The 24,752-nt window shown below is 42.8% G+C and overlaps 3 protein-coding genes across 3 annotated transcripts; 1 reads left to right on the plus strand and 2 right to left on the minus strand.

Annotated features, from left to right (window-relative positions):
- Nucleotides 1-1,851: 1,851 nt before the first annotated feature.
- Nucleotides 1,852-8,423, plus strand: ZP2 (zona pellucida glycoprotein 2). Its single transcript, XM_009649551.1, has 18 exons — nucleotides 1,852-1,862; nucleotides 2,875-2,948; nucleotides 3,131-3,214; nucleotides 3,307-3,401; nucleotides 4,003-4,161; nucleotides 4,505-4,549; nucleotides 4,812-4,976; nucleotides 5,306-5,402; nucleotides 5,485-5,666; nucleotides 6,075-6,204; nucleotides 6,382-6,563; nucleotides 6,639-6,730; nucleotides 6,835-6,959; nucleotides 7,234-7,423; nucleotides 7,704-7,839; nucleotides 7,921-8,021; nucleotides 8,107-8,189; nucleotides 8,278-8,423. The coding sequence occupies exons 1-18, from the start codon at nucleotides 1,852-1,854 to the stop codon at nucleotides 8,421-8,423; spliced, it is 2,097 nt and encodes a 698-aa protein (XP_009647846.1).
- Nucleotides 8,424-15,889: 7,466 nt separating this feature from the next.
- LOC104135832 (melanin-concentrating hormone receptor 1-like) lies at nucleotides 15,890-17,521 on the minus strand. The gene is made up of 2 exons (XM_009649517.2): nucleotides 17,437-17,521; nucleotides 15,890-16,884 (listed from the first exon to the last, which is right to left on the minus strand). The coding sequence occupies exons 1-2, from the start codon at nucleotides 17,519-17,521 to the stop codon at nucleotides 15,890-15,892; spliced, it is 1,080 nt and encodes a 359-aa protein (XP_009647812.2).
- A 2,855-nt stretch (nucleotides 17,522-20,376) lies between these two features.
- TMEM159 (transmembrane protein 159) lies at nucleotides 20,377-23,988 on the minus strand. The gene is made up of 4 exons (XM_009649552.2): nucleotides 23,854-23,988; nucleotides 22,776-22,944; nucleotides 22,235-22,373; nucleotides 20,377-21,140 (listed from the first exon to the last, which is right to left on the minus strand). The coding sequence occupies exons 1-4, from the start codon at nucleotides 23,947-23,949 to the stop codon at nucleotides 21,050-21,052; spliced, it is 495 nt and encodes a 164-aa protein (XP_009647847.2). The 5' UTR covers nucleotides 23,950-23,988; the 3' UTR covers nucleotides 20,377-21,049.
- Between the last annotated feature and the right edge of the window lie 764 nt (nucleotides 23,989-24,752).

Raw genomic sequence — 24,752 nt, forward strand, 5'->3', positions numbered from 1 at the left:
TCGATACCTGGCCATACTGGGCATATAAAAGCAGACTGGGGGACTTTTGTAGGGCTGGAAGCAGTCGTGTTATCCGTTGTATCACAGTGAATAAGTGTTTTTGCTGTGAATGCTGAAAAGCAGGAGTCCTGACCTGGCATTTGGGCTCTTGGAATTGCTAAAGCCTTTTTCTTGTTTTTTTTCCCATGATATCACCAGCAGTGTTACAAACAGTCCCAAGGAAAGCCAACATTGAGCTCATTGGTGTCTCAAATGCTGTCCTGCTGCCAGTGTGTGAGGGACAGGGACAGCCAAAGCCCATCTATGCTGAGGTGATGGGTGCTCTCCGGAGATGGCACGTAATGCCCCAATGCTCGGGGGCATTTGGCACTGCTCTTGGGCAATTTTTTTTCCCCAGAAGTTAGGAAATCAAACAAGTGAAAGAGAAAAGCAGAGGATGGAAAGAGGAGACCTTGCAGGGTTTTGCAGCAGAAAAAAAAAAGGAAAGTCGTGGAGCTAGTTTTGTGTTTCAGGGCATGAATTAGCTGTTTACCTGTAACTCGGGCTGTGGTTATTGTTACAGGCTCAACAACTCGGACAGGTGGAACTGAATTTTTTGGAAGGAGGAATGGCCATGCTTCCCCTGTGGCTTAAGCTGCAAATTCAGACACGATAAGTGAAGCAACAACTAATTATTTTAGCACATGCTGATGAATTACATCCAAGAAACCTACATACTTCAAGACTGATACTGGGAGCTGCTAACTTGCACCACATAGCAAACCCAGCTCTGGTGGCTGTGCCAGTAGTGTTGCTCTAAGTGTTAAATGTTGTCTGGCCCAACACTACCTTTCAGCTACACAAGCCACAACCTGTTACAAGGCATTTGGGAGTTGGCAAAACCCTGAGTTAACTCCAGCAGTCAAGGACGGGCAAAGGGGCCGTGCATTGCTGCTGCCCAAGCCTCCGCAGGTTTCCCCCGGGCTAGCAGCATGACTCCGGCATGATGCAAGATCAAGCTTTTACCAGCCCGGTGTCAATCAAACACTGGGAACATGATCCAAAGCTCCTTGGGACTTGGAGCTTTTCCACCAAGTTAATGAAGCTGGGAATTGGGGGCAGGGAAATTACGAGTATGTTTACCTCTCATTGGTTTTGACTGCTTGCAAGTACCTCACCTGGGTAATTCTCTAAAGGATGTGTACTTGAAACACTTTTTTTCCCCTGCTGTGTTAGTTAAACCCAAGCTAAATAATAATAGATACATAATGCAATAAACTTGTATAAGGCTCCGGAGTTTTTCTCATTCGTTTTCTGTATAATCATTGTTTTTGAGAAAAATGAATCTCATTATTAAAAAAAGAGAGATAAAATAAGGTACATGATGTATGTTTGTGAATTCAAGAGTTTCTGGGAAGTTAATTTCTTGCCAAAGGTTATCCGCACACTAATCCTATTGATGGCAGAAGCAGAAGTGCAATTTCTTTTTGTGCTGCTAACATCAGATGCTATTTACTCTGGCGTGGTTACGGATCCAAGCTAGTGCCTGCTTATTGCCATGAGTGGCATCAGGCACACTTGATATCCCCACTTGCATGATAGCTTTAGCTCTACATTTGCTATGATCTCGCAAGGATGAGAGTTAAAGAGATGCTTCTAAATAACGTATGTGTCTAAACTGCTTACACCAGTCATCTGCTCTGCCTGCATGGATCACATCGCTTTGCTACACAGGGCACTGCTGGCAATCACACGCTCTGCAGCTATCTGCCCCCACCCATCCAGGTTGTCCCATCCAGGCTCCCAGCACTTCGGTACCTGCCAGCAGTTGATGGACAAGCTCTTTGTCACAGCTTTTAAAGATTTAGAGAAATGAGGCTACTGTCGCTTGGGCTGGGAAAGTCTAAAATCTGCTCTAGGCACAGTTCTGTAACTGTAAAAAGAAATATAAATGAATACATTTTACATTAATACATGGTACATTAATACAAAATGTATTATTCCCTGAAGACCAATTTAACATCCCATTCCTAAATTACTTTTCCATAATACTAATTTTCCTCTGTTCCTATGATCTATCTTTTTGCTTTCTCACATCTCAAGAATTCAATTACTTTTAAAAATATGAGTCTTTGGGGTATTTTTACAAGTCTGTGTGAATTCAAAAGCATTGGGGAAGCTGAAAGATAACATAAATATGAGATTTTTTTTCTTCCCAGGCCTCTTCCCCACAGCTTTGAACAACAACAGTCCAACCAAAGCTTCCAGAGATCTTCCAGTCTAAAGATCTGATCTAGGACTTCTCTTCCTTAACCTGCCAGTCATGTTTTCCTCCTGATTAGATCTATATCAGCATAGCAGATTTGCCCGTACAGGGGAACAAAATATCGTCAGTTACATACAAACCTACCAGTGGAATTTTTTAAACTATCAGAAAATCAGGGGCACAGAAATCTCCTTTTTAAAAAAATGACTGCCCAAAGTTGCACATTTTTCTGTGTGACATCTGACAAGGGAATGAAGGGAGCAAAATACCAGAGCAAGTCAAAAATGCCTTAAAAACAGAAGGAAACAACCACCCATGCCAAAGACTTAATATGACCTTAAAGTCTCCTGCAAACTTTCCTCTTCACAGCAGAGATGCATCTCAACAAGAGGCAGGTGCAAGCTCTCCGTCCCCCAGGCAGCAGAAAGTCTGCACCTGTGTGGAGCCAACACCATCCCCTATATAATCCTCCCTGGGCAGCCAAGGAGCAAGCTTGTGGTGGCAGTGAGGAGATTGTGCTCTTTGTGGAGCAGTGGTGCTTGTGCACCTCAAGGATGTGGTGAGTGGGGTTTGAGATGGGGAGCTGGGTTCTTTACTTACTGCTCTCTCATTTGGTCCTTTTCTTGCAGGTTGCTGCTCCTGTTTGGCTTTTTGCTGCCCTTAGCCCCTTGTGCTGATGACCTGGGGGATCAGGATCTCTTGGGTAATGAGGCCTCTCTGGGCTGGTAGTGGCGTGGATGTGGGCTTTAGGTTTGCTTAGAGCTGCTTCTGCTCTACCTTGGTGTGGCAGGGGACTCTGAAGCAGGACTGGCTAGCTGGAGGGCTTGCAGAGTGCATGGCTCCAGGAGGGTGATGGCGGAGCTGACTGTGGTCTTCCCCCTGCAGAGAGTGTGACCTGTCACAGCGATGGGATGGAAGTTGAGTTTTCCAGAGAGCTTGGTAACTACTCCTGGCATGTGTGGCTTGTGGGTAGGTATTGCTACTGGCCTGGCTCAGTCCTTGCTGCTGCAGCTTGAAAGCAGATGCCTGCCTGCAGGGCTAATCTTCTCCCTTCTCCCTAGATGTGAGTGGTGAGGAGATGGTGTCCTGTGACCACACTGTGGATTATGAGAGGCTGTTGCTCAGTGTCCTGTTTGTCAACTGCACTAGTCTGGAGGTAAAGGGGTCTCAATTCTGGGAAGGTGCTGTGATGGCATGTGGCTTTTCTTGGTCAGAACTGGGCTTATAGTGTTTCTAGCTCTAACTTTCTTCAAGAATGGAAATGCTTGAACTACTCTACAAGAGCTGTTCATGCTAGAAGTAGTTTTTAATAGCTGTCGAGGTGGAGTAAGTCTCCTTGTACTCCTACTACTGTAAGTGGGAGACTAACCCAAGCTAGCCTCAAAAATGGAGGATTTGCTGGTATTGGTTGCTTTTAAGCTTTGAAATACCACAAGGTTCTTAGTTTTGGTATTTAACTTGTTTCTTGAACAGCTGACTCTCTGGTACTACAGCCTGCCAGTCCTTGAAGGTTTTCTTCCTGACTCCTGCAGTTTTCCTGGTATTCTCTGCTCTTCAACCTAGCTCTGTTACCCTATGTGTTCCTAGAGAACCTGTACTTTTCCATAAGCTTCTAAAATGACAGCTCATTGTGTCTTTGCACTGGTATAAACACCTAAAACAACTCTGAAGTTACAGTTTAGTCTCAAAGGCTTTTAGTTGTCCTCATGCTGCAGTGAGTACTGCTGCCTCTTTCTAATTAATGTCTCTGTCTATAGCATGGTCAGCACCAGCTAATGTTGAGGCTGACGGTGAATGACACAGTGGGAGAAGAGAAGAATGTAACCTACAGCGCTTACTGCAATGCTGTTCATGCAGATGAAATCACTACTCCTTTCTTTGCTGGTGTAACGAACTGTACAAAAGACTCCATGGCGGTAAGTAGAAGAATGGGAATGCTATAGATCCTGCTTAGAGGCTTGCAAGGTGGGCTGGCCATCTCTTGGGACTGCATGGCTGGGATCTGCAGAAAGATGAGGAAAGCTTCAGGGAGGTCTGGCTGTGTGTCTGTCTTGGCATGACCACTAGCCCTTTGAAGAGCTAGCTTGCAAATGGCTGTTAATGATGCACGTGGTCTGGCTCCAGCCCTACTGCAGGGGAAACCGAGATGCTGGTGCCAGCTGTCTGCTTTGGAAAACCATAGTGGAGATTTTTCTTAGGAAGTTGTAGGGTTGTGACCACTGTCTGTTCCTGTGGTTTAACCTTTGTGCTGTGTTCCAGATTACTTTCCCAAGACTCATTCCAAGCTTCAGTGATGAGCATATGGTATGTGCCTTCTGTCTTGCAAAGGGAGGGTGTGGGAATGCATGGATTTTGGATTTAAACTGAGTCTGTCTCCAAGCTGGAGTAGTTACCTCTTCTGGTGTAACTGCATCTTCTTGGGAAGATTAATCCTGTACTATCAATACAGGGAGCTTGAATATAATACCTGCAAGGTGGCAGCCCTGCAGAGTGAAGAACTGTAATGCCTTGCTGATCCTGTGTGGCTATGTCTTGCCTTCCTAAGGAAGGTTCTTCTGCTTTGCAGGTTCCACCAACTCCAATGACCTGGACTCTGTCAATTGATGATGGAACCAGAATACATCAGCTGAGCCTTGGGCAAGCCATGCAGCAAGGCTATAATTTGCTAGTTGATGGCCACAACCTGGTCTTTCAGGTGGCCTTTACTGCCACTGGAGTTGTTTCCTACAAGGTAGGTGAACACAGAATTGGTGCTGCTTTAACAGAGGCTAGGTATCTGCCTTCTGTGAACTGCCCAGCCCTATAAAGTTGGGAAGCACAGCTGATGGGCATCTATGTAAGTGGGATCCTAGCTATAGCCTGTCCTGTGAACATCTGACTGGCAGTCCCATGAGCAGGTCCTTTCTGAACAGATGTTGAGATAGGAAGAAATTGAAAACATGTTATTGCAAACATGAACAGCACCAGGTCCTGAACCAGACAGTATTTAGCCCTGCAGCATTGGTCTTATGATGGATCATGAGCTGAGTAGTCTCTAATAGACCTAATCTTCTTTGTCAGCACAATGATAAGGTGCTCTACACTGTGGCATTCCAGCTTGCATATGGCCCTCCTGAACACAGACTGACTGTGGAGTCAAGAATGATTTGTGTACCAGGTAATGCATGGAGTAAGTCCAAACCTGGTTGCCTTCTGCCCTGAGGAAATAGATGTTATAGTTAACAAAGTTGTTGTTGCAGGTCCAGCAACCTGTAATGCGACACACATGACTGTTGCCATCCCAGCCTTCCCAGGGACCCTTATGGCTGTGGATATAGAGGATAAGACCATCCCCATGGACAAGCTTCAGGAAAATGGGATTGCTTTGGACACAGAAAGAGGGGTCAAGCTGCATATTAGCAGGGGTATCCTGAAGTCCAGGGTGAGTTCTGGTCCTCAGGTCACAGGAGCTGGTGTGACCACAACTTAATGGTGCTTACTGAGAACCAGAGCACAGTAGCTTTGGCCTTGACTTGTCATATGTGAAGTCAGCTGTGTGCCCTGTGGCTGGCTGAGGGCAGTTGTGGTTTAAGGTGAATGCAAACTGACTTTATAATAAGTAAGCATCACTCAGTTAGTTTGGATTTCATGAAGTCTCTTGGCAAAAACAGTTGGAGGTGAAAATATTCCTCTTGGAGTGGGTTGGTATTTTGCATGCCTGGAGCAATGCAAATTAATAAACTAGTTGAGCATGAGGAGCACTGTGGTCTCAGGGCAAGTGAAACACTGATGTGCATGTTAAAATGAGCTCTTGCTGTTGCACTCTGGGAGAGTAACTCTTGTCTTTCAGCTACATGGGGAGAGCTGCTCAGGACTTCAGTCCTACATGTCCTCCTTGAAACTGGCTTTTCACTTTCATGGGGAGACTGTGGCAATGGTGATGCATCCAGAGTGCCCCTGTGGCCAGCATGTGCCAATAGGTATGTGACTGACTTCTACAGCAGACTTGGCCCATGTGCTGCTTGGATGGCAATCCTTCAGCAGGGCATGTTCTTGAACTACTCTGTCATAGGAAAGTGTATATCTAGCCAGAACACAACACCTCTTGGCAGGCTGAGCTGTCAATGACTGCCATAATTTATGTGTACCTCTTACAGCTGCTGTATGCACCCAGGATGGGTACATGGAATTTGAAGTCCTTGCTGATAGTACTACACCACCACTAGACTTGGATACCCTTAGGCTCAGAGATCCTGCATGCCGGCCAGCCTTTAAGTCATCTTTGAATGACAGGGTTTGGTTTCATGTCCCTCTGAATAGATGTGGGACCAGGTATTGGGTAAGTGCATGGCCAGGATTGAGGAGGAGGGGTTCATGCATTGGGAATGCCCTCACTAATGCTGTTTATTTGCAGTTTGATGGTGAGAAGATTGTTTATGAGAATGAGGTGAAGGCATTATGGGCAGACTTTCCACTGCGCAAGATCTCAAGGGATAGTGAACTCAGGTGTGTCTGGAAACTTCTTTGGGTAATCCATAGCTTTGAGTAATACATAGTCCTGGATGTCCTATACATAACCATGAGGTTTACCTGCTCCTTCTTTGTTACAGGCTAACAGTCTTGTGCTCCTTCAACAATGGTGATGCCTCCCTCAGTATAAGGGTGGACAACCTTCCTGCTCTGGCTTCTTCAGTGAACCAAGGTCCCCTCTCCTTGGTTCTTCTAAGCTACCCAGGTAAAGCTGACTCTTTGCTCTAGTGGCTGGGAGGCAACTGAGCTCATGGGGGGGAAGGATGTAGGAGTGAACTGTTCTGGTGTATGGGCTTCTAATGACCTGATGTGCTCCCTTCCCTCTCACCCATGTTACTTAAGGCAGATGCCTTAAATCTGTGAGACTAGGATGAACTGCAGCTGATGGACTGACTGCTGTTGAAGAGCTCTAGACCAGAGGTTTTTTCAGGACTCATTTGTGTACACTGGCTTATCTAACAGGGCTTTGGGTTTTGCAGATAACTCATACAGGCAGCCATACCATGATGATCAGTACCCAATAGTAAGGTACCTACGGCAGCCCATCTTCCTGGAAGTCCAGGTCCTGAACCGCAATGATCCCAACCTCCATTTGGTGTTGGATGACTGTTGGGCAACAGCTTCACAAGATCCAAGCTCACTTCCCCAGTGGAATATTGTTGTTGATGGGTGAGTGTCCTGCCAGAGTAATTAAAGCACTTCTGGCAGTGCATGGGAGGATTCCCTAATTCCCTTGCCTCACCCTCAGGAACAGAGCCGCAAGTACAAGGGCTTCACTTTAGGTGGCCTTCAAAGTACCTTGGTGTTGCTGCTCTGGTATAGCTGGAACTTGTAGGAGGATGTCTGCCCCCTACTTCAAACTGTTTCTTCCTGCTCTTTTTTAAAAAAAAAAATGAACTACTGATTTCCACCCCACTATTCTGACTTGCTGCTGCTTACCTGTTGGCAGGTGTGAGTATGACCTGGACAGCTACAGGACTGTGTTTCATCCTGTGGGGCATGGTGTCAGCTATGCTAACTATCGCCAAAGGCTGGAATTGAAGACTTTTGCCTTTGTCTCTGGTGACAAAGCCCTCCCTGGCCTAGTAGGTGACATTTGCTGTCTTAAAGGAGCAAGTAGGAGCAATTATTGTCCCAAAATGAATGAACTGATTTCTTTGTCCTAGGTATACTTCCATTGCAGTGTCCTGATCTGTGACCGTTTTCAACCAGACTCCCCTCTATGTATGACAAGATGCCCTAGGCCATCTAGAAGCAAACGAGGCAAGTCTAAACAGATGTTGGGTTGTACAGATCTAAGATGACTCATTGTACAAAGGAGCTAACCTCTACCACATTACTGTTGTAGAGAGTGGAATGCCAGGTATGAACTCTGCAGTGGTGAGCTTGCAGGGTCCTGTCCTCCTTGTGCCAGAAGGATGGTCTGCAACCCAAGGTACAAAGCAAATTTGGTGCTAACGTATGTTTCTTAGGCTTAGTGAAGAGCTATGTGCACAAACTGTATTTTTCTGGTTGCTTTGTAGGGAGCGCTCTCTTGAGCGAGGAAATATGGGCTGGCATTACAATGACTGCTGTCGGCATTCTCTCTCTGGTGGCCATAATGCTACTATCTTTGACTTTTCTTAAATTCCTGAAGAGAAGAGCATTCCTGGTAAACATGGTGTATTAGTGTATTTTTTACAAATAAACTTGAATTGTGAGTATTCTGGATGAGTTGTGTAGCTCTGGAGTTCTTGCTGTATGGCATTCAAGGAACTAGACTGGGCAAAGATGGATGTCTGTCTTGCTGAGCAGTGGCACAGCTCTCACTCTCCCTCAAAGTGCTCTAACTGAAACTAGAACTGAAGCTTTTAAAAGCTCAAGCTTTTGGGTAAGACTCAAGGGACAGTAGCAGCTTCCCCTATATTAGATAATTTCCTTGCCCCCTTAGTACCTTGTCAGTCACCCCATAATGTGAACTAAATTTCTTCCAATACTGTGAAACATGTTGTCTTATGATTCCATAGAGTGCTCCTGCCTCTTCCTGGGACTGTAGAAAAGGATTTAACTGAAGAAAAAATACTATTTAAGCAGTATTCCTTAACTGTGCAGTTAACTTGTGGTGTTTAGGCCTAATGTTGGTAATCCAGCATCCTCTAGACCCTTTACAGCAATAACCAAATAGTCAGTATAAACTCACTACTGGTTTAGCTGGGGCTATATTAAAATAAGCAGTATTTCATGACCTCTACTTGGCAGAATCCTGAAGCATAGCTGTCCTTCCTACTGGCCATGCTTGCCTTCCATTAGACTGCTGTGGCTATATCAGTTACCCTGCAGGCAACCAACAGCCTGCCTGTGGTATGGGGGCATGAGCACCCAAAGGAGAGGTGGACCTTGTAGCTAGTGATAGCCTGGTCCAGGTCTCTCATACTGAACATCAGCTTTATTTCTCATTAACTAGCAGGTGCTTGGCATCTGCCTCTAATTGATATTAAACTCTTGAAAGGAATCATTTCATGCTCCACATGTGCCAGCTGATTGCTACCTTCTCTTCTGTTGCAGTTAGTAGTAGTTTCTGTGGTTAAGCCATATCTACCTTTGTAGGTCTGGTCCTTGTTTTTAGATATATTGCTGTTAGTGATGTGTTAAAAGATTTTTTTTTTTATGCCCTGTCTGCTTGTTCTGTTCCCTGCAGACCAATTAGTTGGCTATTTGGGAGATTCCAGCAGTTAATAACAAAGCCAAGAACACTTCTCTCAAGTAGGAAAAATGTCACCCTTACCAGAACAGATTTTGTGTTCTGCTGTCACTTAACTTCTAAATGAGGTATCTGTGGTGTAGCTGTCTGGGTAACAGACAAGTTTTCCCAACTGGCCCAGTTAAAGGGAGCAAGAACCATCCTCTGCACTCTACTTGTAAGCCTCAAAGCTTCCTTAGAAGAAAGGCAATAAACTCACTAGTGTTTTTAGGGAAAAGGAGGTACAGAGGGAGCCTGTTCATGATTATTGATAAGCAAATAAATGCATTTTTTATGCTTGGACTCTGGAGGTTAAAATTCTGGCTGCTTGAGTCCTTATCTAATGCTTTTAATCTGCTAGGTTACATGTATTGCAGTAGTGGTCAGCCAGGGGTAATGGGGTGCTTTGAAAAACAATGGTTTAAAACCAAAGCCCTGAAAGGATCATGAATAGGTTTGTTGCTCATTACTAGCAAGCTATTCTGGTTCTACTGCTCCTAGCCTTTGTTATCTTGCGTGATAAATCATTTAGGCCAATTATGGATTGTAGAAAAATGTTTCTGTTTGCTGGATCTTTTTCAGGTTTGTTTGCCTTTACTTTTCTTGTGGCTTTCTGCTATCTGTCAGGGTAGAGAGAGTCTTTGGTGTAGCACTGCTACTCTGCCAATTATTTATGGCTACTGTGTATTCTCCTGCAACAACTTATGAAGCGGAATACTGCTAGGCCTCTTAACATTTCCTTATTAAAGCTGAATTTTCAACAGATGATTGTAATACTGAATTTCCTACCTTTTTATTCTGAAATCTCCCATTGCTGTACTATGTTCCTGTTGGACTCTGCAGCCAACTTAATTTTTTAAATGCTCATTAAATGCTTTTGTTGGGAATTGTGATTCCCTTCAACTGCTTTTTAAAAAAAATATGTGGTGTGCCAACATCTGTAGTATGTGCAGCTCTTCCAGCTGTTCTTGTACATGAGCTTGGGCTGCAGCTGGGGATTAAAACCTGGGTTTAGTTAAATCTTAGTAACACCTAGCACTTGCTTCAAAACATACTGTAGAAAAAAACCACCCCTGGCCTTCTTCCTCCTTACTGTATGATTAGATAATTACACAGGGGCCTTGAAGGGATAGTTACAGTGAAGCTGGAGCCTGCCTCTTCTGAATACAGCAGATGTTAAGAAAACTCCCACAAAGTAGAACAGACTCTTCCTGCTGCCAGAGCTGATGTTCTGGTGGCCAGAAGTTCCATGGCTGTTCAACAGGGGCACCAGGCAGGAATATGTAATTTTGGGGTCTCTGAAAATTGAGGGAGGAAATAGTGTTTCTTGAAAGGGAAAAAAGGGCTGTGAGTAATAAAGCTGTCTTGTCTGTAACATTTACATGCTGAAGCAAAATAGAGTTGACATTTATTTTTCTCTCTCCCCCTGCCTAAGAGGCTCTTGGCTTATAAAGAAGTGTGGAGCAATACATAATTTTCTAGCTTTCTAGTAAGTTTTCTTTATGTCTAACTATTCCTAAAGGAATATTTTCAAGTAAGTTTGAAGGAAATTATCATGTAACCATATAAACTAAATACCATTAGGTTGCAGGCAGTCATGTAGTATTTAGCCTGCAGGCAGAGAGAACAGTGTTAATGCTGCCTCTGTTACTGCCACCTTCTCTAAAGACTACTTGTACTGGGCTAACTTCATTAGACTGAGTTTGACCTGTGGGTTCCTCATGTTCTGCTGGGTTACTGCAACTGGTCTCCATTCCCCTAGGACTTGATAACTGGGATAGTGCTGTTCAATTGAATGTTAGCTTGCTACACTATTTCCTACCCCTGCTGTCATCACCAGGATCAGAGTTCCTGTCCTTCATGCCTTTCACTTGTATGGTATTGTTTTCCTTTGCTTTTGCTTCATACCAAAATACTACTTTTCAGGGAAAACTCTGCTTCTGTAATTACATGTGAAGAATGTGACTTGTATTAGCAGTCTTCTGCACTAAACCAAATAGTGACAGAGTACTAAAGTGCTGGGATTAGGGAGGTTTAGGTGTGCTTCACTTTTAAATACAGAAATGTTTGGAATTGTATCCAAAACAAATACATTAGAAGTCTTCCATCCTAGAGCTTGTAGCAGCAAAACCACTGAGTTGCTAAAGACTTGCTGCACGTTTGAGGCACACAGATATCTTGGGGGTTTTTCAGTTTTACCATCTCATAAATCAAGCCTAAGATTTTTCTTTAACCTGGCATGAAAGGTGGTAGCACTTGGAACTTCAATATGGCAAGAAATACAGTAAATGAGTTTTGTTAAAAGGTCAGTATATGTTTTTAAAATGTCACTGCAGTTGTTCATTGCAGCTTTTGGTACAGATGAGGGCAGTGATATATGTAGATGTAACAGTCCATTTGAAGTGAGGCAGTTTCAGTCATGCAACTGTGCTTTTTATTTTGCATTCTGTACACATTGCCTTACACAGTCAAGGAAATGAGGCATAAAAATACAATTGCATGTGACAGTGAAAAGGGATGGAAGTGCTCTTTTGCACTATGAGTGTAACGGGTTTAGGTTAAACATTGTCTGGCAAAATTCTGTAAACAGGGAGTGATTGTCACAAGTTCAGCTCCATGTTCTCTGGGTGTGCAGGGCTTCAGATCAAGTCAGTGGACAGTTTCTGCTACTTCTGGTTGTCCAGCATACTGTACACAAATAGCATAGGGCTGGGGGCTCATCTGCCACAGCCCCTACTTCACTGAATAAGCATTTTTAATGAGCTGGTTTTAATACAATAGACTTTAGGGTACACTTTCTAAATATTAATGTAAATTCCATGCAAGGAGACTATAGAGTACTAAGAACATGTTCATTAGGAAGGCTTTATGCTGTTAATCACAGTTATACTGTCAACAGAAGTACAAAGAGACTATGAATTTCACATTAGAGCCATTTATTTGCAAGTCACTTCCACTGTCTATTGCCAGCCTGATGGTGTAAGGGTTGAAATGATTACTTGGGCTATTGTCTAGCAAACCACCTACTATACTTAAGTCCTGTTGACTTAGCACTTGGATAGAAGGTGAAGTATTTCTGTAGAAGTTAGAAAAGTACTTGAAAAGGGTTTATGTACTTGACAGCATGTTGTGCTTAACTGCATGGGCTTTTAGCAGTTCTGAGCCAAACAAAGCTGATATTCTTAATATTCCCCCTCTATCTTTCTCCTCATTGCTAAGTGTGGGAAAAGATTGGTGCATGTTCAGGCAGTGAAGCGCTTATTTGTTTCTTATTGCTAGATGGAGTTTGAACCTCTATTCTAGGACAGTTGGAATTTACTGAGTAACACTATGTTGACTGTCATATGAATGCTCTGGAAAAGATAAATGCTGGCCAACATCCCTATAAATTATTTCTCACACAGCTTGTGTATATGAATCTGGAGATTTGCACTAGTGAGGATGTTTAAAATACCTTTATCTTTAGTAAAGGTGTAGGCAAGAGCTTTACTTTTGCTCACTGACTTCTACCTTTTGTACTATTCTTAATAGCTGGGGAGGTGAGACAAAGGTAGCACACAATGGCAGCCATCCAGGACGCAGGGAAGGTTGTTCTTGGCTGGTTCCTGGCTAATACTGTCTGCTATGGGGCAGACTGTCAGGCGTGGCGCATGAGATCTGTCCCTAGCTTCTGGGAGGATTCACTCTTTAGTTCTCCTAGAGTTGTTCAGATGTGCTCTTACTTGTGGACACTGCAGGGGAAGTTTGAATGAGACTCATGTAACTTATTAAAATCAAGGAAATCAGGGGTTTGGTTTTTCCCCCTACTTTGTAAATAATTTACCTTAGAGCCTGGCCGTATGCATTCCTTCCCTCTTCCTGTACAAGTGCTGGTGTCTCTCAGTCCCTTGCTGAAGCGTGTTAACTGTGGAATTTTTAAGCTCGCTTTACAAAGATTCCTTTACTGCATTCAGGCCTGATGTCCCGCTCTTCTGATGCCTGCAGGAGCGCAAAGCATGAGTGATGGTGCAGCAAGAGGAGGCATAAGCTAAGCATGTCAATGAACCTGTTGCAGGTGGAGATAGCACTGGGGTCTCTGCAGCTTGAGTTCAAGCAGCTGCTTCAGGAACTGTAGCAAAGTTGGTTGCTCCAAATCTTCTTTGAAAGACTTGGGCTGTTTGGGGTCCTCCAGGATGCAGGGATTAGGGCCTGCAGGAGTAGCTGCCTGTTGAAGCGCATTCATGTCCAAAGAACTGGTGACCCAGGTCCTTGGGGTTGGGCAGGCTGAGGACCCAGCTGGGAATGGTGCCACTGGGGTGGGAAAGAATCCTGCTGTTTCCCTGCTGGGCTGGTGCCGTTCTGCAGGAATGTCTCCAGTAAAAACACCTGGTCTATCCTGACCTAGTTTTATTTCTTCAGTATATCCCTGTCACAAACATGCTAGTGTTGTGGTGGCACAGCTCTGAAAGCAGCTTTTATTAATAAAGGACATGGTGAGAAGCTTTAAAATGACAGTGACTGAGCATGCAAAGGTCAGGGCAGCAGGAGTGAAACTGCTCCATGTTTACCTGCTGGTAATTGAGAATTCATAGCTTTAGCTCCTGATAAGTGCTGATGACAGAATGAATTACGTAATGAAAAATCAATTTAAAATGCAGAAGGAAACAGTTCATGTGAGGTCAGACTCTGAGGTGGAATAAAATCACTTGCTTCAGTGTCTGCTGAGTTTATTAAGCAATGCCTGCTCCCTTCAGCAAAAGATGAGGGTATAAAGGAAATCCAGGGGAAAGGATTAGATTGCTTTGGCCATGTGTCTCCATGTATCTGCATATGAGCTGTGATCTAAAGCTTTGAGTGTTCTCACTTGAGAGAGGTATGAGGGTTTTATTGCTTTTTCTTGGAAAGTGCCTGGTGAAGCTAGCGGAGACAGCCTTGCCTCAGGGATTGCTGGATATGTGGTTTTGTAATAGTTTCTTGCTGAATTAATGTGCCATTAAAATAAAATAAATAGCTCCTGAAAATCTAGAATTGGAGATAAGGATCCTCCAGGTTACGGAGTGCATATAAATAATCATGGATATATTTCTTCATTTGTAGTGTTGATGTTTGGTTACTTTACAGGAGCAGGAATAAATCAAGGTAGTAATGATGTTTTTAATTTATTAAAATTGGAGTAGGTTGTGTGTTCTAGCAATGGAACATTCATTATAAAGAATTTGATCTGGTCTTTATGATCCTTTTAAATACAACAGCAGTTTCTAAGCAGCTTTAACTGATCTACCAAAAAGAGGTAAATGTTTCTTTAAAACTGGAGTGGGTAGAACCTTTGCTTTTGCCCATTTTTCTAGATATAGGTGCCTGCTATTAGTAGAATAATAGCGTTTTAAAACTAAAGCCTGGTGATTTTTGGTTGCCATGTGCAGCAAAGTGGTTTGATTGTCAGAGAATGGATGCTCTGTGGTTTCTACTCTCAAGTCCTTTCAATATTGCTCAAAATGGGCACATGAAAACTGAGCTGCCTACAATCATGTTGAAAACCTGAGCAATATGCTTCAAGAGGTGTATTTACTAAAGGCTTGCTGCCAGCTGAGGAAATACTACAATATGTGTGCACATCACACACTGCCAATGGTAAAAAACTATTCTTTTTTCTTTTTTAAATGTAGATAGAATCTAATGGTTACTTTCCACTGCAAAGTAACTTGGTAACTTAGCGACAGCTACTGTTTAACTTGAGTTGCTGTTGTCCCCTGCCAAGACGGTACAGGCTGTCTCTTGGAGGGATTGCGAATAAATCAATCTGGTTGTTTTTAAATATATTTGAGAATATTTATTGGACTTCTTGACGATTGCTGACTCTGGAAAATGAGTAATTTTTCTGGCTTTAAAGTGACAGGAAATTATTGATGTCTCACCCCACTGTTAAAGATGTCACGGAGCTGGTGTGTTAGGAGATGAAAACATGATTGTCCTATTTTTTAAAGTCTTCATAAAGTGTGTTACACTCTTGAACCATGTTGGGGGACTGATCTAGGCCAGTGCAAATTCCTTCTCTCCTCCTTATAGCCTAAAGCAAGAAGTAAACTTGAAAAATCCCCAAGTTTTAAATGGTGGTGGTGGCTTGGCCCTGGGCTGCTGCTTCTCTGGGGTTTTGTACCAAAATATTTAGTGCGCGGATTAATTTAACAATATGTCTGAAAGCTTTTCTCCTGGGGACCATATAATTCATAGCAGTCAGGGAAGATGTAAATAAGAACACGAGGCCAAACAAAGCTTCTGCCCAAATGCTGTGCCACTACTTTGTCTCCAGGCCAGTAAAGATCCATCCCGCAGGAGATGTGATGCATGGTGCTCACCTGCCTGCCACTGCCTGTGTGTTTGGGTGGGAAAGGAGAGTGGCTGGCTTGTGGGGCACACCCTAATTGCTGCAGGTCTTGCTACCTGCCAGAAATGGACACCAAATGCAGCAGCGGCTGCCCTGACTCAGTTGCATCCCCCTGAATGCTTTTGCTGCCATGTGGGGAAGCCTGCCCTGCAGCTGCTGGCCTTACAGGGACCCCAAGCTGCCTCCGGAAATTTTGGCCCAGCAAGATGTAGATGAAGGGGTTCAGACAACTGTTGGCATAACCCAGGCTGATAGCCACGTTGTAGGCGTAGTAGAAAGGCAGGGTGGGGTGAGTCATGGCAAGCTGGGCCAGTTGCAGGATGTGGAAAGGTGCCCAGCAAATGAAGAAAGCCATGCAAATAGCAATTGCTGTACGGGTCAGTTTTTTTGTTCGTGTCCTGGTGCATCTTTGGCTCATCAGTGCTTCTGATGACCTAGCCATCTTGAGCAGGATCCTCCTGTAGGCCACTGTGATGAGGGCAAAAGGGATGGCAAAGACCAGGAAGAATTGGTAGAGAGTGTACCAATAAATGTCCCTCTGGGGGTCTGGCAGACAAATCCCACAGCCTAATAGACCTCCAGGCAAAGGGATGAGCTGAGCATACATCCACACAGGTGTGATGCTGAGGAAGGAAAGGGCCCAGAGCATGCAGATGACAAGGATTGCCACAGGTCGCTTCCTGAAGCGAGCGGAGGTGAAGGGGTAGACGGTGGCCAGGTAGCGGTCGATGGACATAGCAGTGAGGATGTAGGTGCTGGTGAACTGGCTGTTGGCATCCAGGGCAGTGATGATTGTGCACATAGTCTCCCCAAAGCGCCAGGCTCCATTCCCCAGCAGCTGGTGGATGAGGAAGGGCATGCCCAGGAGGAAGAGCAGGTCTACCATGGAGAGGCTGATGATGAAGATATCTGGAACGCTACTGCTAGGGCCAGACTTCTTTATGACTGTGCAGATAACTAGGCTGTTACCAATAATGCCCAACAGGCAGATAATGCCAAACAGGGTGGGCATGATGAAGCTGCCATAGCTCATCCTGCTGGGGTCACCTGCAGAGACAAGTGTAGGCAGGAAAAAGTCAGCTGTGCCAGGACCACTGGTGAGGACATGCCTTGTGGATATTCTGGCTTCTAACAGACAACGAGCACTCTGAACGCAAGCAATAGCAGATTGCTTAGGCATGTGTAAGATGAGGAAGGGCTTTTTGTGTGTGGTTGTGTCTAACCACACACAGGCACTTTCTCAGCAGCTTCCACAAATGTATACATCAAAACCTGTGTCTAATCAAATGTGCGTACACCCACTCTTCCCTTCATTATGTATGAACACAAACACATTAACAATAGAATGAAAGAGCACCAGTGTGTATATCGTTCTATATAGGTGCATGGAGACCCTTGCAAATGCATACATATATAATGAATATGTTTCAATAGATATATTCATACCTGATATATATGTTGCTCAACTGTATGGATATTAATACTCATATTCAGGTTTTCCTCAAAACCATCTCATAAGCGAATTTTTTTCTTTCTCCCTGCCTATATCTATTATATATATATGTAGTATATTTTCACTTACCTGTTTATTGCACTTACCAGGTACAGAAAAGTTTTGAACAGCCTTGGAGCTGTTGGGGATGCAGCTGTTCAAGCTCTCAGTGTGATTTGTTTTAAAATCCATCCTTCGGGAAAAATTGGTCTGCATCAGCAGCTTGAAGATGTTAGTTTTTCATGTCGAAAGAATAAAGGTTGCCGATTCCTTGGAGATCTGTGGGGCTGCTCAGAAAGCCACTGCTCTAAGCATCAGCAGAGGCTGTTAATGCAGGTTAAAAGCAGCTCTTCCACTCCCTGTACTTCCATCAGGCAAAAGTGACACCAAGATGTAATGAGGCAGCGCCTGTCACCAGGCTGGCAGCAGAGTGCTGGAAATACGCTTGTAGGGAGAGCAGAATTTCATTTTAGTGCTGAAGGCAGTGAATCAGGATCCACTGATGGACTAAGCAATGAACTTGTGCTCTGGAGAGGCAAATGGGGCCTGGAAGTAATTAAAATCCCCTGAATAAAATGATGGGGAGTCAGCACTGAGAGCGTATTTTTCTTTTAGGGTCTAATTGAGTATAAATATCTCAATACAATTCTGCAAAGAATCATCTTAACCTAAAGTCAAGTAAAAATTGGTCTGCATCAGCAGCTTGAAGATGTTAGTTTTTCATGTCGAAAGAATAAAGGTTGCCGATTCCTTGGAGATCTGTGGGGCTGCTCAGAAAGCCACTGCTCTAAGCATCAGCAGAGGCTGTTAATGCAGGTTAAAAGCAGCTCTTCCACTCCCTGTACTTCCATCAGGCAAAAGTGACACCAAGATGTAATGAGGCAGCGCCTGTCACCAGGCTGGCAGCAGAGTGCTGGAAATACGCTTGTAGGGAGAGCAGAATTTCATTTTAGTGCTGAAGGCAGTGAATCAGGATCCACTGATGGACTAAGCAATGAACTTGTGCTCTGGAGAGGCAAATGGGGCCTGGAAGTAATTAAAATCCCCTGAATAAAATGATGGGGAGTCAGCACTGAGAGCATATTTTTCTTTTAGGGTCTAATTGAGTATAAATATCTCAATACAATTCTGCAAAGAATCATCTTAACCTAAAGTCAAGTTTGCAGCAAGATTTGCAAGCTTAGATTGGGGTTACTCTCTTTAGATTCTGAAGCGAGATCATCCTAAAGTCGAAAGGCACAAGCTGTGTTAAGTATATGGAAATCTCATATTTTCTGGCTATGCCTGATAAGTTGCAGTGCAGATGATAAACAGCATCATTACTTTCCTCCTGTGAAGTGCTTTCTCCATTTCAATTTGTTTTGAGGTCTCAAGTACAGTAATAAAGTTATATATGTTTCATTTTATGTAGGCTGATAGAAGAGGAGATAAACAAGGGATTTATTTTCAAGGTATGTTTCAAATTACAGCAGCTCAGTATGTAAAACAGGCAAAACACTTGAAACCTTAAATAAATGAGGTGGTGACTGTGTTATTATCAAGTCATACTAATCTCTGCCTTATTTCCCTCATAACCATTATTCTGCTCTTAACAGCCAGTAAACTCCTAGATTGAAGGCATTACTGTCTAGGAAAAGTAATACTTAGAAAGTAAAGCTAGACTCAAACTGTATCCTGGTGATGAGGGACCAATAGTCTGGTGAAAGGCAGGAAGGATTCTGTAATGACTAGAATGCAATTTGAAGGCTTACTTTTTGCTAGCCATAAGGATTTCTAGTACTTGGAAACAGTGGGTTTCAGTACTTCACAGCTCTTAAAAGCAGGCACCAGTCCATTTGCACAAGGGGTAATATATTCTATTTACCAGCTGTCAAAAACTGCCTCATTCACCTTAGCACTGCCAGCATACAACCTAGTTGGAGTCTCTTCATTTGCAAACACCAATCTCTTCCAGTTTTTTGCAGCCCAGTGAATGCACTGGGGCATTTGTTTTTAGGTTGTATTACCTACAGCTGTGATGTGCACCACTGGGCAGCACCACACAATTAAGAACTGCATTCTATTTTTTCCCTGCCACTGATCCTCACCTGCTGTAAACTGGCAGTGCTCTACTGTAATTGACAGCAGCTGCAGATTTGATACTAAAGTGGGGATAACAGCAATGTAAAAAAGCCATGTACATATACTAATGTTAAATCTTTGTTCTATCTTTTACATGGATTTCTCCAGGCTGTATGTCACATAAAGTGTATCACAACACTAGCTTTTCTTACAAGGAAAGCAGAGAAGAATACTTTTCCTGGTTTTTTTTTTCCTCCTACTGCTTGTATACTACCATCAACTGGAAGTTAAAAAAAAAAAATTCTGGTTGGGATAAAACCTTGAAGCACCTGAAAAAAAGCCATTTTATCTACTTAGTAAATTAAGAAATAAATCTTTTATGGTCTCCATTCTATAAACCCTTCATGTTTAACTGGAATTTAGTAAATACTAAAGGCCTTATGAACTGGCATCAGGTCCTATCTGTCTCCTGCAGACAGTACCACAGAGTAGGGCTAAGGATGGTTTCACTCTACTGCTGAAGTGTGGGGCCAGCTTATCACTACAGCTGAAAATGTTACCACTGGTACTGTGTGGCGCACATTATGGCTCAGATAAACTTTGAGTCTGTGTGGATTCAAACAACATATTGGTTCATATAAAACTGGACTATTACACTAATCTAGTCCTTAGGATTCTCTATGTCCTTTACATGTATGAGAAGGGGAGTAATCTCATGTAGTACAAGCTGTCTGCAGTTTGTGGCTCAGTAGTACTGGCCAGCTATATACTTTAATATTAACTGAGGAGAAAAATTCAGCTCCAAATATAGCCTTCTTGGAAGCAGATCTGGAAAACTTGTTTTTACTGTAGAATAAACAGAATAACAAGACAACCTGGTTAAACAGCACTTTAATAAACTAATGTAGTTAGATAGTTTCTTAATACTTAGAAATATAGCATTTGCAAAAATGAAAAAAAGTTTAAATAACATACAAGAAGTCACAACTGAGAAGCAAACCAGGCAATTTAAATACCTAAACAAATATGACAAAATGCAAGACCTAATTGCATACTATTGATGTGATGAGGCAATGTGAACAAGGAAAATATCCCTTCAGAATAATGCAACATCTAAAGGTATATAAAAGCTTATACCATAACATAAGACAAAACCCAATTTTCTTCTTATAATAAATAAAAAACATTAGCATGGTGTGCTTATTTTAACAAAGGCTGTTAAGGCTTAAAAATTTTTTAACATTCAAAACATTTCTAGTGTTCTGAACTTTGACACTTATGTATCAAAATGACCAACTGCTGCATACAAATTTCAAAAGATAGTACATCAGAACTCCAGTAACAGATGGGAAGTCAAATAGCTATCTACCCTTTCTTTCACCTAACTGTCATTGACTTAACAGTAGTTGTTATTATTACATCCCTTTACCAAATTCTGTGGAACATTCCATCATGCACATAGACTCAGTATCGCAATGCATTGCTGCTTAATGGTTATTCTTAATGCTAGTTTTACAGTGACAATGTAAGATGCATATTGATTTTTTCAGTTCCCATAAGGAGTGCACAAAGGCTGAATGCTCAACGAGTAAACAATTACATTGCAAAGGTCAGAGCAGTACAGTTAAGTGCCTATGAAGGCAGTGAGGAGAAACCCACTTATTCATTCTTTCCATTATCGGCAGAAAGATCCAGGACAGGACTCTTCTGTGGCAAACTTCCATTAACTTCTTGCTTTCTTATCTGACCCCTGTATACAGGAGAAAAGAATAGTTTTACAGTCTGTTCTTCCGTAAGATCATTGTCTTTTAACTTTTTACTCAAAAAAAGCTGAACAATGGGAGATGTAAACCTGTCTGAGACTCCTGGAACATCCACAACTGGTCTACCCGAGCTCTCAAAAGACACAGGAACATAAAAAGAGCAAATGTTATCTGTTTTAACATCAAAGCTGTAAGTCAATATGACTGGTCTGTGGGCTGGGTTGTGTATTCAGATATGCTACGGAAAAAAATAAGTCTATTCTGGAATTGGTGGGCAATGTTATGAACCTAGCAGCATGCCCTGGAGGAGTGGTACGGAGCCCTGGAACAAATGCAAGCATGCTGGGCCTTGCACCATGGTCCTGTCATCCTGACAATATCATGGGCTCACAGGCCACAGTTTGTGTGGCCTTGAGAGCTGTGCAAGAAGCGCAGCTGTGCTGAAGGACCAAACTGAGAAAGTTTAGGAGGGAGCAGCTGTAACTTTTCTTCTTGCTCTTCCCTACGCTTAAGAAGCAATTATCATTATTCATTCCCTGGTATATATTTAAACGGGCAATAGGTGGCACTCCAGCACAACCTGCTGGTGCCTCTCGCTCCTAGCCAGATGCTTGGTAAAAGCACGGCTACGGTGATGCTGACTGAAATAGGCCTCCAAGCCTGAAGTACCAGGAGACATGACTGGCAAGCAGCGCATGTGCAGCATCCAGCAAAACCAGTAATTTCTATCAATCTTGCCTGCACTGTCCCTTTTAAGTACCCCTCTGACTATCCCAAATCTACAACTAATTTTTGTCCATTACTCTACAACTGCAAGGTAAGCAGAGATAGCTAGGTCATCCTAAAGAACTGCAAAAGGTTCATCCTCTAGGCAAAGTCCAATTTGGGAGTGTGTGTTAATGACATTTAAAGCACAAATATTCTGAGTGAGACAAAGTTATGTTTTATTGCTTGATGTTGTGTTGTGTTAGCACATGCAGATTTAGAGACTATTTACATTTCCTCTTTCCTAAACAGGAAAGAGGGCATGTATTAACTCTCATTAAAATATATATTGATGAATCAAGACATCAGTACTCACCTTGAAGCACACCAGTAGTTGACCAGACTTGAAAGAATGACATAACCAACACTCAGTACTCCAGAAACTCCCAGTGAAAGCGCACCCAGGCCACACAGCACACAAAGGAGGGCTATGCCACCTATGGCTATTACCACACCTAATAAAAGGAAATCAGGTTGTTATTTAAACAAGTTTATATACAAGCAAATTAGAAAAGCTGACATTCTACCACAACCCCAAATTCAATCCATTTGGGAAAAAAGTCTGCAATCAACTAGCTAGCTGCTATAAAAGGTACGCACGGTCAAGATAACTGGTTTAGCTATATCCTGGTGGCTGAGATTAGAAAGGGAAATACGACTTCTCCTGTAGAGACTGCAGTTAATCAGATTACCATTCTTGTATTAAAGAGTTTTACTACTGCTGAGACCTGAGGACTACATACAGAAATCCTCAATCGCTTGAACTGGAAACTCCAGAAGGAAGAAGAAAAAAAAAAGGAAAAGACATCATGCCTTAAAAGGGACTAAGTGAGTACAAGCGTGCATGCATACAATACCTTCCATAACTATCACACCGATACAGGCCATTATGGCTGTTGTAACAACAAAAATGAGGAAAAATGCAACAGGAATAGCAGACACTGCAATAAACATCAGGAGTGATAAGGCAACAAAAGGATGGTCATCTAAATATTGGCCAACACGAGAATTCATAAAAGCAACAACCTGTGGATGAAAGAAAAACATTTCAGATTTTGTTTTTATCTCATCATAGATAACTTTTAAAGGTCAAGTTTGCAGCTTGAACAGAGGGCACCTGTTGCCTCTCCATTTCAAAAGCATGAGGACTTATTGCAAATTTAGATAACTATATAGCAAATATAATTCTACCAACAGCAAACATGTTTCTCTTGGACTTCCCACTTACATTCTTGTGCTGATTAAAAACAACAACACCCCCCCCACCAGCCCCCGAAAACAAGTAGAAAAACCCCAAATCACAATTTAGCTGCCCAGCTTTCAGTGGGGTCTCAACAGCTATGATTTTGATCTAGAGAACTGTATTTGCTAACAAAAAAAAAATACTGTAACATTTTAAAATCATGATTATTTTTATCTTTTCCATGCCTCAGTAAAATCTGCAACCTGCTCATTTATTGAGTGTAAGCACAGTGCAGGCATACCTGTCTCACAAAGTGGTAAGGAATTCAATTACAATGTTACTGGTAGGAAAAAAAAGGGTTTTTTTCAGAGGCAGTCATACCTATACACTGGAATTTTACTCTAGTAGAGACATTTCCCTTCCCTTACGGAAATATGTATTGTAGTTTTAGTTCTTTTTATAGCAGCAAAACTATTTCACTAAAATGCCACTCTACTATCTCAAATGGTTATACCAGTAAAACACAGAAATGCAGAACAGGCTTCCCTTCTTCTTGATTGCCAAAGGCGTGGGAGGACAGCCCTTCCCATAGGCTCCTCAGTGTTCACTTAAAAAAAGGGAGTGCCAATTTTCTCAAAAAAAAAAAAAAAGTTTTTGAAATGGCATTTAAATAAATTGGGGTGTGATATTCTGAGAGTTATGAAAGGAGTATCTTTATAAATATATTATATAAAGTTGTAATCCAGACCCACATTTGAGTTGCTGTGGATGGACTGCACCACGAAGTGCCATTGCTTCTGCAGCTCTTGCATTTCTTTAGACATGTTGTAATCTTCAGCCACAATCATTAATCTTCTGAACACCCAGTTCTCACTCAGCCATCCAATTTTCCTTAAAATTAATGTACAATTAGCAACAGGCTCATGTAGATGCTTTGTGAAAATTAAGTATTTCTTTTGCAAAACCAAAGAACGTAGATTTCAGATGTTAATGTGATCCACAGAGTCTAAAACATTACTTTTACAAAAGTACATCTAATGTAGAGAGGGGGCTTGTCCCTGAGCTCTTCTGAAACTCCCAAGGCCAAGCGGCAAGATACAAGGTGACTCTCACCTCCTTCCTTTATAGCCTTTACCCCATATTTAACCAAGAGGGTGCTGAATTACCAGTAAGAAGGCCAATTCTAACTACCCACATGGGTAATTCATCGCTATTAGTGCTGGAAACTTGTAACACATTAATGAGACTTCATTTTGTGAGTCGCCTTGCATTCAGAATTGAAAGCATACCCTGTACAGCTTCAAAGCTCTGCACGTAAAGGCAAAACTCTTTCAAATGCCCTGAACATATTTAACTGTGACAGTTTAAAGGCAACATCAGCTCACAAATCTCCCTTCCCCCACGAAAATGTAATCTGCTGTTGCTAGGGAGACCCTTACCAGGGGAAGATTAAAAGATGCAGTTTCCTGCTTGCAAATCTAAATAACCACGGTGTCAGTATTATGAGGCTATCCTCAGCCCACATACACGGTCCCTCCCTTTGTTTACACGCTGTTTTCATCCAGCGGCGTTTGCCTTCTCGCCCCGAGCAGCGCCGGCCAGGCGGCTGCCCGAGGGGCGCTCCTCCCGGGAAGCCCCCGCCGAGGAGGCT

This window comes from Egretta garzetta, unplaced genomic scaffold, assembly GCF_000687185.1.
Source record: "Egretta garzetta isolate BGI_Z169 unplaced genomic scaffold, ASM68718v1 scaffold292, whole genome shotgun sequence".
In the NCBI taxonomy this organism is placed as follows: Eukaryota; Metazoa; Chordata; class Aves; order Pelecaniformes; family Ardeidae; genus Egretta; species Egretta garzetta.